The 21,122-nt window shown below is 39.8% G+C and overlaps 1 protein-coding gene across 1 annotated transcript in view; it reads right to left on the bottom strand.

The window, feature by feature from the left end:
- Nucleotides 1-6,261: 6,261 nt before the first annotated feature.
- The window catches only part of IRS4 (insulin receptor substrate 4), a 36,730-nt gene continuing 21,869 nt past the window's right edge, over nt 6,262-21,122 (bottom strand). Inside the window, exon 3 of the mRNA XM_031945047.1 lies at nt 6,262-7,928. Within this exon, the coding sequence (XP_031800907.1) occupies nt 7,924-7,928 (5 nt within the window). The 3' untranslated portion in view covers nt 6,262-7,923. The remainder of the gene's footprint in view (nt 7,929-21,122) is intronic.

The following is a 21,122-nucleotide window of genomic DNA, read 5'->3' as shown; positions in this document are numbered from 1 at the left end:
AGGGGAACTCCTAGAGGACCGGCGTGGGTTTGGGTTTTGGGTTTTGGGGTTTTGTTTGTATCCCCGGCACTTAGAATGCTTACCATTAGAACAGTGCTTGGCTGTTAGACGATTATAGAACAATATTTCTATGCAAGAGTGCACATTATATATAATATTCTATAGAGGGAATTTCATGTTAAAGATACTGGAGTTCTGCTAACCCTGTGTTAACTAGGGGAACTATGTAATGCTAACGTTTTGTATACCCTGGGCCCTGACTCCCCTCAAGAGACTTTCAGGGACTGCAGATTTTTCACTGAGGGGAAGATAAGTGCTGCTTAAACTTCAGAAAAGCCAAAGGTTGGAAGGGACAAAGAGAGAGGCATTCAAATTAATATCTATTCAGATCAAAAAGAAGCTTCTATACCTTGGAAAGGGTCGGAGGCTCAGCTAGCTCAACCACATATGAACGGTTCAGCCAAGACAAAGAAATTGACCCCCGCCACAGACTTCCTCCTTACCTTTGTACCCAGCAACTCGTCTTGTTAAGATCCTAACAGAAATCTGGTCAGTGTAGCTGGCTGATCACCAAGTAAGGGTGTGATCCCTCACTGAGAGAAGCACGTTCTGGACTGGGAAAAATGAAAGAGGGGACCAAGAGGCCTCTCCCATTTCTTGCTCGAGGCCCCCACGTCGGTCAAAAGGGATGGATGAACTGGCAAATGTTTAACAACCAGCTCCCCCGACCCCTCCAAAAACCATGTAGGCATTTAAGTTTAATGTGTATTCTTAACATTTTACGAACACTTTCTTAAGTTTAGACAATCGACAACAAAATAAATCCATCTCTGATCCAGTTGCTCGGGTATAAATGCTCACGCTGAAAATTTCACGTGGCTCTCACTAGACAGTTTGAACTGGCTTCAGCACACCCCTGAGCTGCTTCCAGGTCTGGGCCAAAAACACTGTTGTCCTGCCTGCTTAAAGAGCAAGTTCTCCAGCTGAAAAGAGAACTGGAACATTAAAGCTGAAAAAGGGACAGTGCTACTCAGCTGAACTTGACTGCACATCAAACAGTGGGATAGGAGAATCTAGCACCTTGATCTGCTTGTCAGAGACACGCCATCCTGTGAAGGACCTGGTGACTCAACGCTGTTTGCCCCGGCCCAGCAGCAGCTGCCCAGTGTCCGAGTGATCTGCCCAGCCGAGTCTGGTGGCAGCGTCAGCTCCGAAGCTGAGCGTCCTGCCCAGCCAGTCCACTGGTAAATCACACCTTCCCATGAAATCCACTACAAGTTCCCTTTTTATCACCATAAACCCCTTTGCTCCCCCAGAAGAATATTCTTTAGGTGGGTCTTTCTTTTCCGCTTCTCCCTCACCCCCATCCCTGTTCCTCCTCTCCATGGCTTTTCATTATATTTTCCCACAATCATCTCTTTTGTTGGAAAACTAAATTCTTAGCATCTCAGAAGTTAGCTGTGATGTTTCACCTAATCCTCTCCGTCTCTTACCTTCCTTCTTTTCATTCCTGAAACTTCCCACTGTTATCACCTCCCAGAAGAGGCCATCTGCCTCTCCACCTTTCCCTTTGCTTATTATCTTAGATCTTTGTGTCCCTTTGATGGTCCCTCTTTGTTATTTTTGTAATTTAATTTTAAAAAGTTACCTATAAATCTGAATTAATTACACTACTTACTATCTTCTTGATAATTGTACTTAGTTCAACTTCATGTACTTCTGTAATTCTGGGGGTGTTTGCAAGTCAAATAATTGGTCTATCTGGGCTTTGGGGGGGTTGCTTGGTTTTGTATTTTTCTGCTTTCTTTTGTTTTATGGACTAGACTGTAACGCTCATCTTTTTGTCCCAGGTCCATTTTTTTTTGGACTTAGCTTTGCCATTTACATTAGTTGAGGCTGCAGCTTTTGGAATCTTCTCTTGCCCTCTCTTTTCTGATTTCTCATCTTGAGTTAGGAGCATTGCCTGTCCTTCATATAGGAAGACCTTTTTCTCTTGAACTTTTTGGGTTTTCATTCTTTCTCTTCTGTTCTAAACTTGCCTCATGACTTTTCTTCTCACTCATTGCCTCTTTCCACTTCCAGATTGACCAAACCTCCTGCTTTCTTCCCTAGCTTGACACTCCCTTCCCCCTCAATCCCTCCATTTATGGTGTGTATCCTCATCCACCTCATATTGAGGAAGTCTGGACCCTGGGTCCTTGCCCAAAGTAAATTCAGGCTTCAACTGAGTTTCCAGACCCCCTTTTCCAGGGCAGAGAGGCTCTAATCCTTTGAAAATCCCCACTTGTCCTCCCCTTCCTCCTCCCAATCACCATTCCCTTTTCATGGCTAGGCAGAATCAGAATTGTCCCCTTCTCGTGGGTGGGGATTCAGCCTGTGAGTCACTACTATAGTGGGACCAGGCAAGTATGGCCACAGCTGGACCCCGTATCATAAGCTTCATTTATACTCAGTGCCAGTGAGTGTGGTCTAGGATGGGCATGCTGCAGGAGCTCTAAGTATTGAGTGATGTTATCGTGTGAGATTTTTACCTTGGGGTTGTTCCTGTTTTGCCTCAGGATTCAGATTTAACACAGCCTTATGCTGTACCTTCTATCAGGCAGGCATCACTTTTTCTGAAGCTGTTGAGTGCCGAGCCTTGAGCAAAACCACCATGTGGCCATCTTACTGGTCCCAGTCCTATGTGACGTTTTTATATTCATCCTCTTTTAACTGCCCTTGTTTCCATTTTCTGTACGTGCCTTTTAAAATTTTAATTTGGTTGCTTTCTTTAGACAAATCTCAATTTTCTTCCTCTTGGACAACAGTGGAGGGAACTGAAATCAATGATTGCTATAAATTCTGTCTCTATATTAGGAAGAAGTTTCTAAAACTAAGATTCATTCAACAATGAAAAGAATGGTATATTTTCCACAAGAGTTAATTTCAGGTACAGCTTAGATTGAGTTTCCATCAAACTTGGAAATGATATGATTTAGTTGGTACTAGTGAACTGGAGAAACCTACGCTCTGTCCCATAAATGGTTCCTTCTCAGTCGACTAGCTACTCTCCCGTGGTGGTTTCCTCCACAATATGCCCCGCCCGCCCACCCCATCCTTCTCTGGGCTGGGGAACAGCAGCCAAATAAGTCATTGCTCCAAGTATTCAAATCATTCCCCCCCCCCCATCCAGTAAAATGGGTGCATCTTATGTGCGCATCATCATGTGGGTAGATCAATCTATGAGGCCATATTACACGTTTCTTTTTTCTCAGGTGGAGGCTGGGTGGGAAGCCTTTGATGCAAATTGTACTGGCCCTGATAAAAGAAACTGCCCCTTGAACAGAAGACTAGGATTTTTAATGTGATTGTTATTATGCATAATAACATCACTGGAATTTTAAATGGAAGCCTAATTGTCTTTTGATACTGATAAGAGAAATTCTCCTTTTAAACTCAACTTTTCCAGAAATGTGCCACTGACGGAGGACACACTCTGTGTGGTGAGTGAATGACATCAAGTGAGGGTCACTTGATCCGGAACCCTATCTGCATGTAGAATCACTACGTTGTTTATGGATCATACATATGCTCTGGGAGCTGTCCTTTCTTTCCACACCCCCCCACTCCAATTGTCCATCTGGTCCCACAGATGCTCCCTCCCTCCCCCTGCCTAATGCTCCCCGGGAAGGCTTCCTTCCCAGAGCCACATAAAGCCTTGTTTACTTTCTTTGCCCCCTCTGTGGGCACGACTGGACAAAGGGAGATAGAGTGAAGGCAGTCATTTTTCTGGTATTAATCTAAACCCCACTCTTCTGGCCAGTTCCTGACATTCAACTCTCTAGTCCCTGGTCTCTCCCATGCAAAAAATAAAATAAAATAAAATAAAGTCCTGCCTGCTAGAAAGGCTAACAGTCTATTTTGTGTGATTGTCTTATCTTTCTCTGGTACGAGATAAAATGAAAAGGAGTCAGTGATATAGAGAAGAGGGGATCCATTTGCTACCTTCCCCCCCTTTGGCTCTTCAGCCAGGGGCTCCGAAGAAAGGAAAGCCCTGGCAAATGGCTGGCTTGGGTTTTCTGCACTAAAGCTCTCTTCCCTGCCCCCCTCTATTTTGGGGGGTTCAAGAACTGACTATCCCAACCCCACTGAAGAGCTTTTAGGAAAGGAATGGCCTTACTGGGACAATTGCATTCCTGGTTAAAGTAGCTTTATCCCATTTCAAAACTTCCCGATTCCTTTATTCTTCCATGAAAAAGAAGTGAACAAAGCCAATTTCACCACATTTGAGGGTGATATTTATTATAATCTAGTATAGAACATTGTTTTTAGGGGGAAAAAACACACACACACAAATAGGATAACGAACACATTTACTGCAAGTAGCTCTATGGAAAGCCAAGTCAGATAAATATGAACACTATACAGAGGTGCAAGTCAGTCTCCCCAAACAGCGAAGCAATGTGCTTACAGAGAAAACAATGTGACAATATTTACAATGGAGGGCAAAGAGCAAACAATTCAAAGCAGATTTGTGAAGCAGGAATAGCAAAATAACACAGTTTCCACCATACGTTTTAGTTTTTACAGACAAAAATTACTATGTCCAATATCAAATGAAATTTACAGGTCACAAAACATCTTTCCATCATTGGTATTTCTGTACTATACAGCAGCGTCAACTGGCAGCTGGAAAGTCATATACATATATATGCATGTATGTGTATATATATATATATATATATATATATATATACACACACATACATACATAAATATATATATATAGTGATAGTTTAAATTTTTTCCAGCACAATACTGAATAAGTTATTTGTCTGTAAACTAAGAGGTTTGGAAAGATTGCATATGTGATCCATATGTCGTACCTGTTACTAAATGTGTGTGTGTATGTGTGTGTGTGTGTGTGTGTGTTGTGTTTGAGGTCACCTATATATTCAGCACAGATTATAGTGTTGCCCTTGTTGCGCGCCGATAGCCTCAGGCCCAAATGTGGAAATATAAAGTTAACATTCTCCCCCCCCCCACTCTACTTTTTTCATAATTCTGAACAATTAACACTCAAATTACTTTTTTTTTTAAGGAAAAAAGACACAGCTTGAAAAAAAGATCATCTAAACATCACATTGTTAAAGAACGAAGAAAAGCTACATAGCATGATAGGATGGGGTTAACAGAAGATATATAACTTTTGAACTGGGTGAGTCTATGCTCCAGCAGCAACTAGTAAGTGTACCAACGATCGCCATCAGCAAGATTCACAAGAAAAGAGCTAAAGAGCTCAGCCTGCCACCACCACCACCACCACCCACCACCACCACCATCCCCCTCCCACAATCCCCCCCATACACCTTCTACCACTACAAAGAAGTGGGGCTTAACTAGTTTGTTAGATGAATGGGTTTTTTAGTTAGCATGTGCTATAAAACTGCTAAGGAAAAAGTACATTTTTTTTACATCAAATAACTTTTTTTAGTTAACATGTACCTTGTCCCTAATAAAGGTACAAGTTATTCGACAATCCGATGATTATTTTGGGGCAGGGGAGACTTTTCTTTTGGTTTTGGTTAACAAGTACTTGAAGACTGCTTGAAAACAGAAGCACATGTTATTTAACATCCAATGATTGTATTGGAGATTTTGTTCTTGTTTTTGATTTTTGGTTAGCATGTACTTTAAGACTTCTAGAAAGTAGAAGCACATGCTATTTGTTACCCAAATCAAATAACTACGTGTTGGGTTTTTTGTTTTCTTTTGGTCGTTTCAGTCAGCATGTACCTTAAGACTGCTAGAAAATAGAAACACATGTTATTTGACATCAAATGATTGTGTTGGGGTTTTTTTCCTAGTATGTATTATAAGAGTGTTAAGAGATATTATTTGATTTTAAATGTTTTTTAGTTAGCATGTACCTTAAGACTGCTTGAAAACAGAACCACATGTTATTCGACATCAAATGATTGCATTGATTTTTTTTTTGGTTAGCATGTATTTTAAGAGTGCTCAACATGTTATTTGACGTCAAATAATTTTTTTAGTTAATATGTACTTTAAGACAAAGTAGAAGCACATGTTATTTGATATCAAATGATGGGGAGGGGGTTGGTTAGCATGTACTTTAAGACTGCTTGAAAATAGAAGCACATGTTATTTGACACATTAAATGATTGTAGGTTTTTGTGTTTTTTGTGTTTTTGTATTTTTTTGGTTTTTTGTGTGTTTTGTGGTTTTTTTTTTTGTTTTTTTTAATTGTTTTTTGGGTTTTTTTGGGTTTTTGTTTTTTGGGTTTTTTTTTTTGTTAGCACGAACTTTAAGACTGCTCAGAAAAAGCACATTTTATTTGACATCAACTGGTTGGTTTTTTAATTAACATGTACTTTAAGACTGCTCGAAAAAAGTACATGTTTTTTGACATCAAATAATTGCGCTTCTGAGTTAGCGTGTACTTTAAAACTTCTTGAAAATAAAAATGCATGTTATATTTGACATCAAAACCAAGTGGCTAAATTGTTATAGAAACCATACATTGTTTTAGAAAGATCGTATGTTAGAGGTGATCATTTAAACACACACAATGTACAAGATACATAATACACAACACATATCACAACTTACACACGAGGCACACACAACATACACGCACACGTGCGCGCGCACACACAAGAACGAACACCACATACGCTTCCACAATATACAATGAGGAGGTCTGCCGGGAGTAGTGCGGTAAGGTGGAACGAATTTTTACCAGCACCATCTCACAAACCCTCGAGCAGTCTCTAGAACCTGGGTAAGGATCCTTTGCACTTACCACCAATCAATGAAATACTCTCAAAGGTCAGCATTACAATTTTAAATCAGCTCCAACTCAAATAAGAGCAGAAGTAGCAGAGCTTACTTTAATTTCCTAACATTTTCTGTAAGCTCATTTTCCAAGGTGAGAAATGACCTTTGAGAAGCTTTGTTTGTTTCTTTGTTTATTTTTAAGGCAAGTGATAAATTGAGGATCAAGTCGAATTTTTTTTTTTCAGGATGCAAACTTGGTCCAAAATTGAGATTGAGGTAGGGGAGGGGAATGGTATAACTTGGTAAGGATGAGACTACTTGCGAGTGGGCGGGGGACTTATGGAACAAAAACATCATCTGTGATTAAAAAATAAAGTTTGGAAACGTCCAATTGGAATGCACAGAAGCCCCCAACTTTAATGTTAAGTTTAAGTAGTAAGCAAGTAGCAAAAAACCCAAAACCAATCGGTCTGCCTTTTGGTTGAACTTTTTAAGTATTCAAAATTGTCAATCAAGGCATCAGTTTATTTCATTCAAAAAATTCAAGATCTGTGATCAAGAAGTGCCTCTCATAGCACTGAGCAACAACAGCCTGTTTCATAGAGCCAAGTTTTTAGTGTTCTCCCTCTTTCTCTGGCCCCTTCAAAAGGTTTTTCAAGTTCAAAAATGGAATGGAAAGTGAGCAAAATTTACAGGCTATGAAAACTACTACTTACTAGATAAGCAAGCTCGTTATTAAACACATTGTGGGCCACCATCTTAGCGTAGCTTAATGTGAGAAGAAAAAACCTTTTCAAGAGGCAAGGGGAGCTCCAAATCTTTCATTAAGCACTTGTTTCCTCCTAAAGAGGCAAACTGAAGAAAACAACAATGACAACAGCAACCACAACCACCACAACAACAAATGACAATTCAAAGCAAGTTGTCAACATCAGGAATTCCGAATAGCTAGATCAAAGGCAGCTAGCCAACTTGGGTGTGAACAAAGCCGTTACACCATCGGGGTCCATTTCTGGGCTCCAGGAAACCAAAGTTGCTTTCTCTTCCGAAACCTCTGGTCTCTTCAAAAGCAGGTCTTGAGGATACCAGCTGAAATGCCACAACCAATACCTTCTTCTCAAAACAATTTCCAAGGCGATGGATTCAGTCTAGGAAGAATAACGACAGTTACTTTTAGAATTCAAGTGTGAAGACCATTTTCCTTTTGCAATTATTGCTCGCTCATTTTTATTTCATTTTCAAAAAGAGCTCTTTCCAGCAGACATGCAGAAAAACCTGTACTGGTTTCTTCCACAATATTCACGCCCCTCCAATCCATCTCCGGGCTAGGGAGCAGCAGTCACAGTACCAAATAGTCTGGCATGGCTGTGCATTGCTCTACTTCTTCCCAGAAGACTAAGTTACAGCCCAGGTGAGAGCCAGATGAAGAGGCTCTTTCTTCCCCTCCCCATCCACTGTTGATCTGTCAATTAAACACAATTCCTCCATAGCAGCCCAAGCCAACTTCCCCAAGTGGGAACATTCTGAAACTCTAAATGTCCAAATTAAAAGCAAACACAGATGATCCAATTTATGTCCCCAAAATTATGGTATTATTATTCCCACTTTCCAGATGAGAGTACTGAGGTCCACAAAGGTTGATTTGCACAAAGTCACAGAGACTTGAACTCTGATTTTCTAACTCCCTACAATGAATGTTCTTTTCAAGAAACCACTTTAATTTTAGATAGTTGAGAGAAAACTGTCACACATAAGAGCCTATTTACCTAGAGCTAAAAAGATCCTCAGAGGCCCAAAGAGGCTACCCTTTCCTCTGTAGAAGGTAAGTGATGGCCAAGGTTGCCCATCTGCTCATGTAGCTTGAGCTTAGGGTCTTCTAGTCTGGTTTGCTCATTTTATAGATGAGGCCCAGAGAGGTTAAGTGGCCTGTGATGAGCTACACAGCTTAGAAGTATCTGACAGGATTGAAATCTGACTTTTCTTTCTTTCTTTTTTTTTTTTTTTTTTTTTTTTTTGCTGATTTGCCCAGGGTCACACAGCTAGGAAGTGTTAAGTGTCTGAGGCCAGATTTGAACTCGGGTCCTCCTGACTTCAGGGCTGGTGCTCTACTGGCTGCCCCCGAGTTTTCTTTATTCCTTTTAAAATTTTTTCTTATTTTTTTATTTTATTTTTTTATTCTTTATTTCTTTATTCCAAGTCTAGAACTCCAGTTCTCTACACCAGGGCTTCTTAAAATTTTTCCACTCAAGACCCTTTTTCTCCCAAGAAATTTTTATCCAACCCCGTGTATAGAGGTATATCAAATAGGTAGACAAATCAAACACTTTACTGATTAAAAATCAGAGTTTTGTGACCCCCGCATTCAATTATGGGGTTGCAACCCCCAATTTCAGAATCTTTGCTCTAAATAAAGCCACTGTGGTTTCATTGGTGTGGATACTCTTTTGGCTCAGGTCATGACTCCTATTAATTGGCCACCTGTAGGTCCCCAGCCAAGGCCCATTTGGTCAGCTGGAATGCAAATAGCAGTCATCGCTGCTTTGGCCAGAAACCCTGAGGGCCTTCCCCTCCCAGAGTCACCCATTCATCCATTCATTCATTTGTTCGTTCATTCATTCATTTATATTTCTTTGGATTAGATGAAAGTGGAGATTCTTAGCCTCCATTGCTACCTAGCCTTAATCACTGAATGGATGTTGCCTCAAATTGAGACCTGTTGAAGGCTTTAAGAGGTTTCCCACTGTGTCCAGGGCCAATTCTAGTCATTCTGAGCCACTGGACCCAGATGGCTCTGGAGGGGAAACTGAGGCAGGTGACCTTGGCCAGCCCTCCCTCACTCAGATCTAATTCTCTTGCATGTCATGACATCACCTCCCTGATGTCATGGTCCTCGAGAACAAAGGACAAGCGAAAACAATCTTATTTTTCTTTCTCTGAGAAATGAAAGTTTAAACATCCAATTCTTTATGTACCTGTCTGTACGTATTACAGTCTCTTCTCAATTATTCACAAGGATATTAAAAGGCAGTAGTTGCATGGCTAATAATAATAATAATAATAAAATGGCTTTAGAATCTCTTTGTGATAATAAAAAATAAAAAATAAATAAAAATAAATAAAAAAAAAGAATCTCTTTGTGATGCGGTTGGTGGCAATGTATTCCCCCAACTCTCTGCACTGCCACTAACCGCATCATTTGCATGTGACTGTTTCTCTGTGCTTGTCTCTGTCTGTCTCGTACCACATACATTTCTCAGAGGATGTTCTAAATCTTTTCTCCTTCCCTTTCAATCACACTCCTACCTCCCACACTTAAGATGATTGCTTATAACCACCACTTCTCAACTTCAATGAGATTGAGGCCATCTAAAATTTTAAATTCCCAGCCATTCTGTCCTCTTTTATATTCAATTGAGTGGGCTACACAGGAAGAGATAGCCCTAGTCCTCCCCATGACGACACTCGACAAGCACTAATGATTCTACTGCCTCCAGACTCCTTTGGGACTGTGCTCTACCCATTCTGTGTTCTCTTTTTCTTCTATTTTCATTCTTTCCCTCTCTTAAAGTCTTCTCTCGCCCCATCTACTGATTTCTTACCATTCCTGCCCTTCACTTCTGAAATTTCTACCTCGAATACTTCTAACTTCTCATCGATTCTCTCCTCAACCCTTTGTGACCTGGCTTCCGCCCCACCACTAACCTAATCACCAAATCCAATAGCCTTAAAAATCTTCATTTTTCTCGACCTCTCTGCAGCGTTTGACAGTAGTGATCTATATCTGGCCAATCCTTCATGACTTTGGAGACTCTACCCTTTTTTGGTTCTCTTCCTAGCTTTCTAAAGACTGCTGCTTAGTCTTCTGTTCTTTTTCCTTAGTGTAATTCCCAAGGTCCTGACCTCAGCCCCTCTCTCAACATGGGCTCCCTTGGCCTCTCATTCACTTCCCCCCAGATGATTCACTTCCACTCAAGATGTCCCAGTGACACTTCAAGCTGACCTTGCTTTTTCCAAAATCTGTTCCCCCCTTTGCTATTTCTGTCCCTGTTATCACCATTTAAATCACTTTTCTATTAAAAAAAAGTTTTATCATTGACTCTGTCCTCTTGAGACTTAATAAGTCACTAATTCTACCTTTCTTATCTTTTTCACATTTGTTTTCTCCCACACATTCCTACTGCCAAGCCTTGTAGAAGAAGTCCTCATACCAACCACAACAGCTTCCTGCCTTAACTGTCTCCCTACTTAATGGACTCTTCCAACTCAATCTTCCCCATGCATGGATTTGCTCATGTTATTCTGCTCAGACTCTTAAGGGCCACCTGTTTCTTACCAAGTAACTCCTTTTCATCTGCTGGATGTATGCATTCCAGCCAAAATGAAGTACCCCCTGTCCCCAGGGGTCCTATCTCTATCTATTCTGTGCCTCCAGTGGCTTCTTCCTTTACAGAATCAGAGCTGAAATACTCTCGAGAGGTTATTGACTCCAATCAGTATTTGAACAGAAATCCCCTTGGCCTGGCCAGCCTCTGCCTGAGGGGGAGCCCACTACTCTCCAGGCCATTCGTTCCACATCTGGCCAGTTCTCATTGTTAGAAAAATACTTCAAACATCCAGTCAAAAACCCATCTCTCCACAACTCCATCTTCTCTCTGGAGCAACAAGCCCAAATCTTTTGGGTGAAAGGCCCTTGAAGTCATGAAGACATTTATTATGGCTCTTAACCAAAGTCTTCTATTCTCCAAGCTAAACGTTCCCAGTTCCCTCAAGCATTTTCCCCTCTGTTCTCCAAATTTCTATCCTGTCCCTAAAGTAATGCCTTTTTTTATTTCAGAGATCCCTCACAACTCTGCTTGAACCACTGTGGTGTACAAGTAACTACGATATAAAATGATGCCTTAACAAATGGGCACCTTAAATTATGGAACTCCAACTTAAGTGAGGAAACTCTATTCCTATTTCCTAAGTTCACCTCTCCCTTGTTATGTTAGAGAGTCTATTGAAAAGGGCCAGCTAAGTTCAACTGGAAGTGCCTCCCCTCCCATATCCAATGCTTCTGGAAGTATGTGGAGGGGGGGGAGTGCTAATTAAGTGCTCAGGTTTAAAAAGGAAGGAACTCAAACTTCCTGTCCTTCCAATTCCTGCTGAGCCATAGACAAAGGTGGGGATAATGCAAATGATCACATATGGAGAAAGATCTTTAGTATTAAAACTTTACAGAATACAAGGTGATAGAAAACAAGCAACATTTGCAACCAGCGACTTGCAGCACTCACACAAGCATTTATGGGGAAAGAGAATTAGCTCTTTGGGGGAAATGCCTAAAAATAAGGAGTGAAGAACCCGGGGATAAAAGTCTCCAGAAAGGGCAACTTCCAGAGGAAATAGCTCCAGAGAAAATGTTAAGGAAAACAGAGCTTGGAGCAGTCTGCAGACAGACAAGAACAGATTCACTCAGTAGCAACAGGCCAAGAGATTTGAGGGGGGAGAGGGGAGAAGGCAGGGGAGAAACAGTTTGGAGGGACCAACTTGCAGACGGGGGCCAGCCTGCTGGCTCCAGCTTATGCTTCCTATTCTAAGACAGCCTTCTACTAGCTACTGTGCACCACAGCCCCCACCCCAAGCTTCCTCAGGGAACCCTAATCAGTTAGCTTTGCTGTTGCAAAGAGCAACTTCCCTGTGACTTTCCAAACTGAGGCAGCTTTCCTTGGCCTTGTCGCTGTACCTCTATATTTAGTGTCTCTTCCGTTAGAATCCTTGAAGACATCTTGGCGCACAGTAAGTGCTTCGTAAATACTTTTTAAAATTTATTCATCCGATTTTTATGGCATCCATAATGCAGATAAATCAGATTTAAGGTATTTAGAACTTTTTTCTCATGACAGCCTTATGAAGTAAGCGCTACAATTATTATTATCCCAATTTAGCCAATGGGAAAAACTAAGGCTCTGGGAGGTGCCAAAAACATCCTTCCACAGCTAGGAAGAGTCTAAGGAAGGATTTGAAACCAGGTTTCCTGATGGAGAAATACTCAAAGATAGGATCCACTCCAATAAGGCAAGGGGAAATCAATCCAAAGGGAATTTCTTAGAAAGGAGGGAAAGGAGATGGAAGAAGACCATGGGTGGGTGGTCAGCAATTTACCTCAAGGATCCTAGTATTACTTTAAGATTGATATCAAACCCAGAGTCCTAGTTGCCAAATGAACCTAAAAGAATGGGAGAAAACAACCACCATGTGGGCTTCAAGCAGATACTTTTAACTAGGCACTATTTTTATAAGAGGCTTAAAAACACAAACTCACAGCTGAATGGAGCATCAGAGGTCTCCACTCTCCTTCCACTTACTTGTGGCTATTAGTCATGATCTGCAGTCGATGTTGATTTCTTTACATTTAATCCTAAACTACAAACTCAAGCAACCCCAGAATTAAGATATCAAAAGTGCAAGTCAGGGACTTTCATGTGGTATCATACAGGCATCTCTTAGGTCCAGCAAAGTTAATCCTATTTTCCCATTGACTTTTCTTCTAAAACTGGAAATGCCATTGCCCCACACCAAACCACTGAAAAAGGTGAAAAGGGATCCCAATGGCACCTGTGCTTTAGAATGCAAAATTAACATAGTATACCAGCAGGAGTCTTTACATTACTTCAAAAGAAGGGTGAACTGTTCTTTTCTGGCCACTGGAATCACTTGATCACTCTCCTGGTGGCCCAACCTATTTTTCTTATGTCTGGGGAGCCTACTTCTGAACGCCGAGTCCTCTTCCTCTGCCTGTCTAATTATTTATGGGTTTAATAGAACTGGACTCTTTTGTACTTGGTATCTTTATGAAAGTGATGATGGATGCAAGTTAGGAATCCCTTCTGTTAAGGTTTCCAATGAAGATCAAAAAATCAATATCCTACTCTATTGTTTCTATTCAGTCATTACATGTCTCTATATTCCTTATAATGCTGAGCACCTGAAGGATTCCACAGACTGGTTTGGTAAAATACAAATCCAGCTCCGTGCCTTTTGTTCAAGTTAGCCTAATTTCCATGGGGTTTTTTTGAAAAAAAGAATTTCCTGGTGCAAAATCTATTTTTATATATCTTTTTTATATCTATTTATTTTTTATTTCTATTTTTATATCTATTTATTTTTTATCTCTTTTTCTATATCTATTATTTCTGGACACAATCTGAATTGAACTCTCCTTCATAACCAAGGTTAATGATGAAGCTCAAACAACCAACAGGTCCATCTGCTCCTGTAGTCTCTTTCCTGCCTGTGTTGATGGAGAGAGAGGAAGGTTTCGTATGCTCTCTAGGCCCAAGATTGACTAATTATAATAATCAAAAAGTCCAACTTTGAATGGTCTTTGCCTTTAGATTAATGAAGTCAATGTGTCTATTGTTTTGATCCTGTTTACTTCACTTTGCATCAGTTCATCCAAAGCTTTTCATGTTTCTCTTTTGCGTGTTTTTCTTTTCTGACTGTACAGTGATATCCCATTATATTTATGTGCCAGTTGATATAGCTATTTCCCAACGGATGGACATCCACTTGGCTTCCAGTTCTTTGTTGACATTAAAAAGTAGTTTCAAAGAATTTTGGGGGGGGAGGGGGGTGTTGAGGCAATCAGGGTAAAGTAACTTGCCCAGGGTCGCACAGCTAGTGTCAAGTGTCACAGGCCACATTGGAACTTAGGCCCTTCTGACTCCAGGACCACAGCAGTACCTTTCTGCCCCTACCAAGATTTTAAAAAACCCTAATAGCTGGGCATTTGTAATGGAATTTAGTGTTAACAAGATGCCACAATCACTCTGGCTCACAACACTTTTCTTTTTTATTCTTATTCAAAGCTTCAAGAATCCCCAGGACCATTTAGCCATTCAGTAAACAATGATGGCTACTACATGCAAGGCACTAGGGAGGCTTCAGAAGGTAATGTCCTAAGACCTACCCTTGAACTCAGAATCTAGTTTGGGGAATAAGAAACAATAGTTTGGGAAATAAGACAGTATGTGATAAAGTCAGAATTCAACAAACTATTTAAGAACTGTTTTGTGCTGGACAAGGGAGGACATTTAATTAAGATAATTCCTGCCCTCACAAAGTACATGATCTGGTATGAGAGAAGATATAGACACAGGTGGTTATTACAGAATAATACACAAGTATGAAAGAAAAGAAAAAAAGTACCATATTCAGTATATTGGGGGAAAGACTATGACTGGCTGCTCAGGAAAGGCTTCCAAAGGAACTGGCACTTGAGTTAAAAGGTAGAGGTGGAAACATTCCCACAGTAGAACTGGTCATCCAAAAATGAGGGGGGAGAGAGAAGAGGAGAAAGGAAGGGGAGAGATAGAGGGGGAAGAGAGGAGATCCATTTCCTGCCCTCTTCTTTTATTTTATCTTTTCATTCAGGTCATCTATATTATGCTGCTTTTGTTTCTCTTCCCATTGATCTTTCCTCAAATTCTCTCCACCCTGTTCCCCCTGCTCCGGTTGCTAGATTTCCTCACACGAGAATACAAAGCAACCTCCCTCTCCTTTTCCCTTCTCCTGTTTCTTTTGAGTTAAATTTACCTATCCAGAGCCAAAGCCCAGTCATGAATTACATCCCATCAATTCTCTTTTTTTTTCCTAAATATTATTTTCATTTCATTTTTATTTTTTTAATTTATTTTTTATTATAATAACTTTTTATTGACAGAAATCCCATCAATTCTCAATGATACCTATGAGGTCAAATATACCTCCTCCTATTAGGATTCTTCTCCTTCGATTGCCTAAGCTCCTGCATGCTGGCATAGGCATTTAAGGTTATAGGTTTTCCTCCTGGCTCCTTTCTAGGATTTTGTCTCTAGTGCATTTCTGGTGTCAGCTGCTCTCTTTCCTTCATTGCAGCCATTCTCCAACAGATAGGTAGGTCGTAAACCAGTTTGGGGAGGCTTTCTGTTATGTCTTATGTGCTCCAGAAAGATAACAGCCCTCTCTGTATTGCTATTATCTAGACAATGACCAGGTGCTTCAAACCTGCAGAGCAGGGAGTTCCTCACGATCCACAAGTCCTGTACCTGGCAGTTTCTGTGGCTCCTGGGAGAACAACTAGCTACTTCCTTCTCAGAGCACAGAAAAGGGGGTTGACTAAAATAGGAGTTTATAATCTGGTTTGTTATCTATATAGAAAAAGAATTGCTAGAATTCTTATTGAAGTGCTCATCCTAGTTTTCAAAAGGGAGATGAATGATGGACAGAAATAACCTGAAGCTTCACAATCAACGAAAAATTACTCAAGAGCACTTAAGTTTCTATGGAAGACATATTATCTGGGCAATTTCATCAATAAAAAGGGTGGTCTATTAAAGATAATTTTGATCAAATGTGAGTGCTATATAGTGCAATTTCATCATTACAAAAAGAAGAGTACGAATTTCTTGCATTTCACTTAAGTCCCAGTGAATTTCACTTCTAAGTGATCCCAAGTACCCCAGCACAAGACATTCTATCATCCTTGGATGATCAGTACAGGCTTCCAGTCTCGTACAGAAAGATTTTTGAGTAATGCCAATAAAACATCCGAGTCATTTTAACATAGTCTTACAGTTTAAAAAATGTACCAAACTTCATCCATTTAATTTTAACTAGGTTTTTAATGTCTAAAAGATAGGCTTTGATTTTTAAAGTTTCTAAAATTCATTTGACTGCTGGTCAAAGGCAAATTTATTTATTTTTAAGTTTATGACTTTTTTTAACTTTTTATTATTTATTTTTTAATAGCCTTTTATTTACAGGTTATATGTATGGGTAACTTTACAGCATTGACAATAGGCAAATTTATTTTTAAAGCAAACAAAGACTACAGTCTTCCTCTGACCTCTGATTAGCTAGGGTTGAGGGTGAAAGTTGCTACCAGAACACCTGCTTTGCACCCCATAATGATTCCTTAATAAACAAAGAGAAGGATGACAGAACAAAGCATGTAGTGAATATAAAGGGGAAGCAAAGTTATAAAAGGAATTTTATACATTATTTATTTATAACATATTATTTATAATATATTATCTGAAATATATATTTGATATGAATATATCAAACCAATTCTCTCTCTCTCTCTCTCTCTATATATATATATATATATATATATATATATATATATATATATATATATATTTGAGTTAAGAAAACAGTATAATGGAGCTACAGTATTTCCTCCAACTAACATCTCACTTTCTTGCCCTAACAGTAAATAGACAGCAGCCTGCTTTTTTGGCAAAATAGCACAAATAAGAAAACAATAAAACAAGTAGGGTCAAACGATATAAGAAAGACGTCCTTCCTTTTGGAGTTCATTTAACAGACAGCTTTTAAAAATACCCAAGCGCCTCTGTTTTCAATTGAGCTGCTTAAGAGTTCAGGAAAAATATGAATTTCAACATGGTTTAAGTATCTTAAATGAAATAGGATAAACTTCTCAGCCTGGATCAGAGGAAAAGGACTGTGCAGAATCAAAGAGGAAGTGTTGACCATGAGCTAAAGCTCATTTGAAGGCAGCATGGCACACTAGACGGCATTGTTTAGGTATATAGCTCATATATTGACAAGACCATGCTCCATCACTGTAATAGCAGGACTGACATTAACTACTCAATGTCTGTTTGTATAAAGTTTCAATTGATACCCTTTTCACCATCCAGGTCAACCTTATTTTGTGAATGCTTATTTGACACAGTTCTGCATTAACCCATTTGATGAATGCCAGACTTACACATGGAAGGGCTCATGATTACATACACTTCAGTCACTATTGTGTCCTTCTTGGCTTCCTTACTGGTTGGGCCAAAACAAAAGGAAGAAAAGAAAGATGAGAGAGAATGAAGTAAGAGAGGAAAGGGAAGAAAGAGGAAAACAATTCCTCTCCTCAAATTCCCAAACCAGTAAAAATTCCCTACATTCTCGTTTCCGCTGAGGTGGGAGCAAAATGCAATCAAAAGCCACCTGATGCCCATTCTATTAGCGGAAGCGAATCCATCAATATTGACCCCTTACTGTGTTCTGTTCTGAGTGTTAAGTACATGCCTTTAAAGGAGGCAGGACCATATTTTGCACCGCGTAGGTTATTTCATAAATAAGTCAGCTGGAATAGCCTCGTCTCCATATGATTCTTCCAATTGGGACATTCTACTGAACTGATGAAATGGTAACCAGGGTGGCTGCTTAAATAATGAAGCTTCATGTGGCAGGGAGAACTCTTCAACTGGAATTAGTACAATGGAAGCGTGGTTTTCATCAGTATGCAAAGATCCCATGGATTGATTGCTCACTTGACTAACCTCTGTCTCAGAGATGGGAATTAAATGCCCATGGACTGTGAACCAATAAAAGCAAGATGTTCCTTAAAGGGCACAGTTGAATTTTTCAACAGAATGCTAAGACTGGAAGGGATCTGAAGGGGTCTACCAGTCCAACACCCTCATTTGATAACAAGGAAAATGGGATTTCCAGAGGGGAGGTGGCTCCCCTAGAGGGGCCAGAGCAGCACCTGAATGAGAAGCCAATTTCCCAGCTGCCAAGTCAGTGCTCTCTGCTATAGCATTGCACCTCTCTCGTGGAGACTGCTTAGAGGGGCATTTTTAAGTGACATGGCACGCTACTAAAATTTTTAAAATTTATAATTAGACAGGACATTCTTGGTCTTCTGGACAACCCTTACCACGTAAAAAAAGTCCTTTCTTCAAACCGTCAGCCCATATTTCTAAAGAAATACAGGCCATTTTTGGAGATATTAGCACCTGCAACTTGAGAGGAAATTTCTAGTGGAATGCCCACTGATTCATGAAGCTTCAGTGGCTAAGCAACCATGCTGGATATGACATTTTTGGTTGTTTTAGTGGACTGTGGTGACTGGAAGAAGCACTTGGAATATGGCTATTCCAAGCTTCATGGAATAATCTATGTGATGTGAAAAATGTTACTGGATCCCCTTTAACAGTATGGGAGTATAGGAAGGCATTGGTTAGATTATCAATTTGTCTGAAAAAGATCTAGGGGTCTTACTGGACTAGAAGCTCAACCATGTAATACAGCAGCCTAAAAAAGCTAGTGAGTGAGATCTTGGGCTGAATTAAGATATGTATAGTATCCAGAACTATGGACATCTTCTCTTTCTCCTTTTGTCCATATCAGATTACATCTGTGTTCATTTTATATACCACATTTCAGGAAGGATAGTGAAGGGCTGGGGGAAATAACTAGGGATATTTAGCCAAGAGAACAAAAGACTCATGGGGAAACATGATGTCCATTAGGCATTTGAAGGGATTCCATGTTCTAGAGGGATTCACCTTGTTTGATTAGTCCCGCAAAGCAGAATCCAAACTACCTGCTGAAAATTTCAAAGAGAAAAATCTGGGCTTAATATTAGGAAAACAATTCTTAACTAGCAGTTCTCAACCTGTTTAGTCTCAAGATCCCTTTACGTCTTACAATAATTAGTGAGGACCCCCAAAGAACTCTGTGTGGCATTATATTAGAAACTAGAACACCTTAGTATTATTAGGAAAAGTCTTGATCTTGTAGACCCTCGGAAAGGGCCTCGGAGACCCTTACGAGTGAGTCCCTGAACTACACTTTGAGAACCATTCTTCTTGATCGTTAGAGCTACCCCAAAGTGAAATGGGCACCCTGGGAGTATTCTTGGAGATCTTCAAACAGACTATGCAATGTAGTGGGCATTTGGGAGAGGCAAGTGGGGTTGGATTGGCCTCAGTGGTTCCAGAACTCCCTTTTATCAGCTCTGAAAGTCTGTGATCCTCTAGAGGTACATGCCTGACCTTTTGTAGCTCCACTTTCTTGCATCACTTAGTATGGCACTGTGCGCAAAGTAGACACTAAGCGAATGCTTATTTGACTCAAATGTCAAATTATCCTGTGATTTCAAATTTATATTATAAAATACATTAGTCGATTCTTGATTGGCCATGTTAATAGAGGGGAGCAATGGTACAGATAATTTAAAATGGGATAATCCAAAAATAATTTAAATTTGCCTTTGAAATGCAGCACAGGTTTTTTTGGCAGCGTGTTTCCCTTTCTAATCCTACTCTGCTTTGGCCAATATTAAAATGAGCTCAAATTCCTTAAGCACACTCCAAGACAGTGAAGGAGAGGCTGCTTAGATGCTTTTGGAGGGTAGGATGTGGTTGGAGATAGATAGGAAAAGAAGCTAGCCTAAGATCACAACATATATAAAATATGATTTTATAAGATATGCTTGTATCTGGATGGTCAATTTTTTTCCCAATGAAATACATCTGAGTTTTCATGGGTGTGCGTGAGTGTATGTAAATCCCACAATTAGGACTAGAACATATGTAGTGTGAATATATTAATATATAACTTTTCCACACTAGGAAGAAAGCTGAGACTTACAAACTAGGAACATGACTTACCTCTATGGTGGCAATGATTCTCTGAGTACTATCAGTAGAACTGGAGGCAGGCAGAAGTGGGCCTAGACCTGGCAGCTGTCTTGATTTATTCATACTATGTCCCTTAGACGGCATCAATTAAAGTTTATAAAAGTAGATATATGTGTAGAGATATGCAAGTATCAAAGCTATTACTGGACAACAGGAAGACAACGCCAAATTTACACGTGGGAGAAGGCCAGCATCCAACACTTTGATCAATCTAGTGTCTACCTTGGCAATGTTACCCATGATCTGAATGTACTCTCCTCTAGACACACATTAACTGAACATGAGGTACAGGTCAGAAAGCAGTCATGTAGGAAGTTGGTTCAGTTTCTAGTGATTCTTGACCTTTGAGGAAATATTTGAAATATGGACTCACAATATTTATAATACTTTAAATATTTGAATTTTCATGATCTTATCTTCTAAAACTTATTTCCCAGTGAGTCCAGCATTGAGTTCACCAATTTAAAAGTGGAGCAAATGAGGGAAAAAGTAAGAATTTTTAAAAATCATATGGAAAAATTTCACTTCTGTTACTATGTTACAAAGAAATTTAGAAGAGGCACCATTACTATGCCCAAATTTTAATTAGGTGAAAAAAGTAGTGAGTTTTTCTCCTAAAATAAAAAGGGAGAAAGGCCACAAAAACTACAGAGCAGTGGCTTGTGGCCATGTACATGTACATGTGGCCGGTACACATGGATTAGATAGGCATGTGTGTTTTCAGTTTATAATTTACATTGGCTACTTATATGTTAAAATTTGTTACCTTCCTGATTTTTCTCATTATTCTGTAACTGAATTTTTCCAATTAATCGAAGATTTCTTAAACAATATTTGCATTCTGTGTAAGGGGAGAACAACTTTTTAGAT

Source organism: Sarcophilus harrisii, chromosome X (genome assembly GCF_902635505.1).
Source record: "Sarcophilus harrisii chromosome X, mSarHar1.11, whole genome shotgun sequence".
In the NCBI taxonomy this organism is placed as follows: Eukaryota; Metazoa; Chordata; class Mammalia; order Dasyuromorphia; family Dasyuridae; genus Sarcophilus; species Sarcophilus harrisii.
Note: the sequence above shows the minus strand (reverse complement) of the source record. Positions and strands in the feature narration are given on the sequence as shown.